Raw genomic sequence first — 870 nt, forward strand, 5'->3', positions numbered from 1 at the left:
GATCGCTTGAAATCTGCGATCAAAAGAGAACTGGGTTCAACTATACAAGCAGCTATCTGGGGTTTACAATTTCTATCTTTCAATGAACGGAGGCCTCTTGCAACAGCTTTGAGAATTTCCATGTCGGCCTTTCCATCTCCGCTTCCAACTCCAAGAATTCGAAACACCGGAGCATCATGTGTGATCAGCTTAGGTATGACGTGAGCAGCTGCTTGGCGAGAGTAACTTATAACTACTTCTCTTACAGTAGATTTGGCTCTGTACGTTTGGAAAGCGTCATGATAAGCTTCGTGTGAGGATGATAGCGGCTGCAGCTCCATTGTTTTGTACGAGAGAGTGTGCTTGAAGGTTGTGACAAAGTAACTTAGCGCTCCTTCAATGGACGGTCATCAAAGCCGGCCAAGTATTGTGGAGCGTTGCGTGACGGACAGAGAACAGCTGCGATTGCGTACATGCTGTGCGCCGCGTATACGTAGGAGACTAGGAACGAACACTTCGTCGAGTTCCCTTTCTCTGCTTTCTCCTGTTGTTGTTTATATTCAAGTTCTATAATTCAATAGCTAGTGCAGATACTGTTAGCTAGTAAAACATAATTGCCTGGTTTGATAGCTGGGAAACACTTGTGAAGGCAAAACCACGACGACAAACCACTGAGGATTCGCCGGATCTTTAGTAGACCTGGATCAGTAAAGTCTTGTTATGTATCGGTCAAATCGAAGCTTCAACATGCCCCCCCGGGCAACCCCCCGGGCATTTAACTTTTTTGAAAATTATTGTTCAAATTCCCCCCTACCCACCACCGCGGTCAAACGTCTAAATCGTTATTTTTGTTTTTTATTGCTGGGATTTCATTTACCAGTTAGAGAAAAA

The 870-nt window shown here is 44.7% G+C and overlaps 1 protein-coding gene across 1 annotated transcript in view; it reads right to left on the bottom strand.

Annotated features, from left to right (window-relative positions):
* The window catches only part of LOC140950430 (histamine N-methyltransferase A-like), a 1086-nt gene extending 708 nt beyond the window's left edge, over positions 1 to 378 (bottom strand). The window contains exon 1 of the mRNA XM_073399658.1: positions 1 to 378. This exon is cut by the window's left edge and continues 708 nt beyond it. Within this exon, the coding sequence (XP_073255759.1) occupies positions 1 to 320 (320 nt within the window). The 5' untranslated portion in view covers positions 321 to 378.
* Positions 379 to 870: the final 492 nt, after the last annotated feature.

Source organism: Porites lutea, chromosome 10 (genome assembly GCF_958299795.1).
Source record: "Porites lutea chromosome 10, jaPorLute2.1, whole genome shotgun sequence".
Lineage (NCBI taxonomy): Eukaryota > Metazoa > Cnidaria > Anthozoa > Scleractinia > Poritidae > Porites > Porites lutea.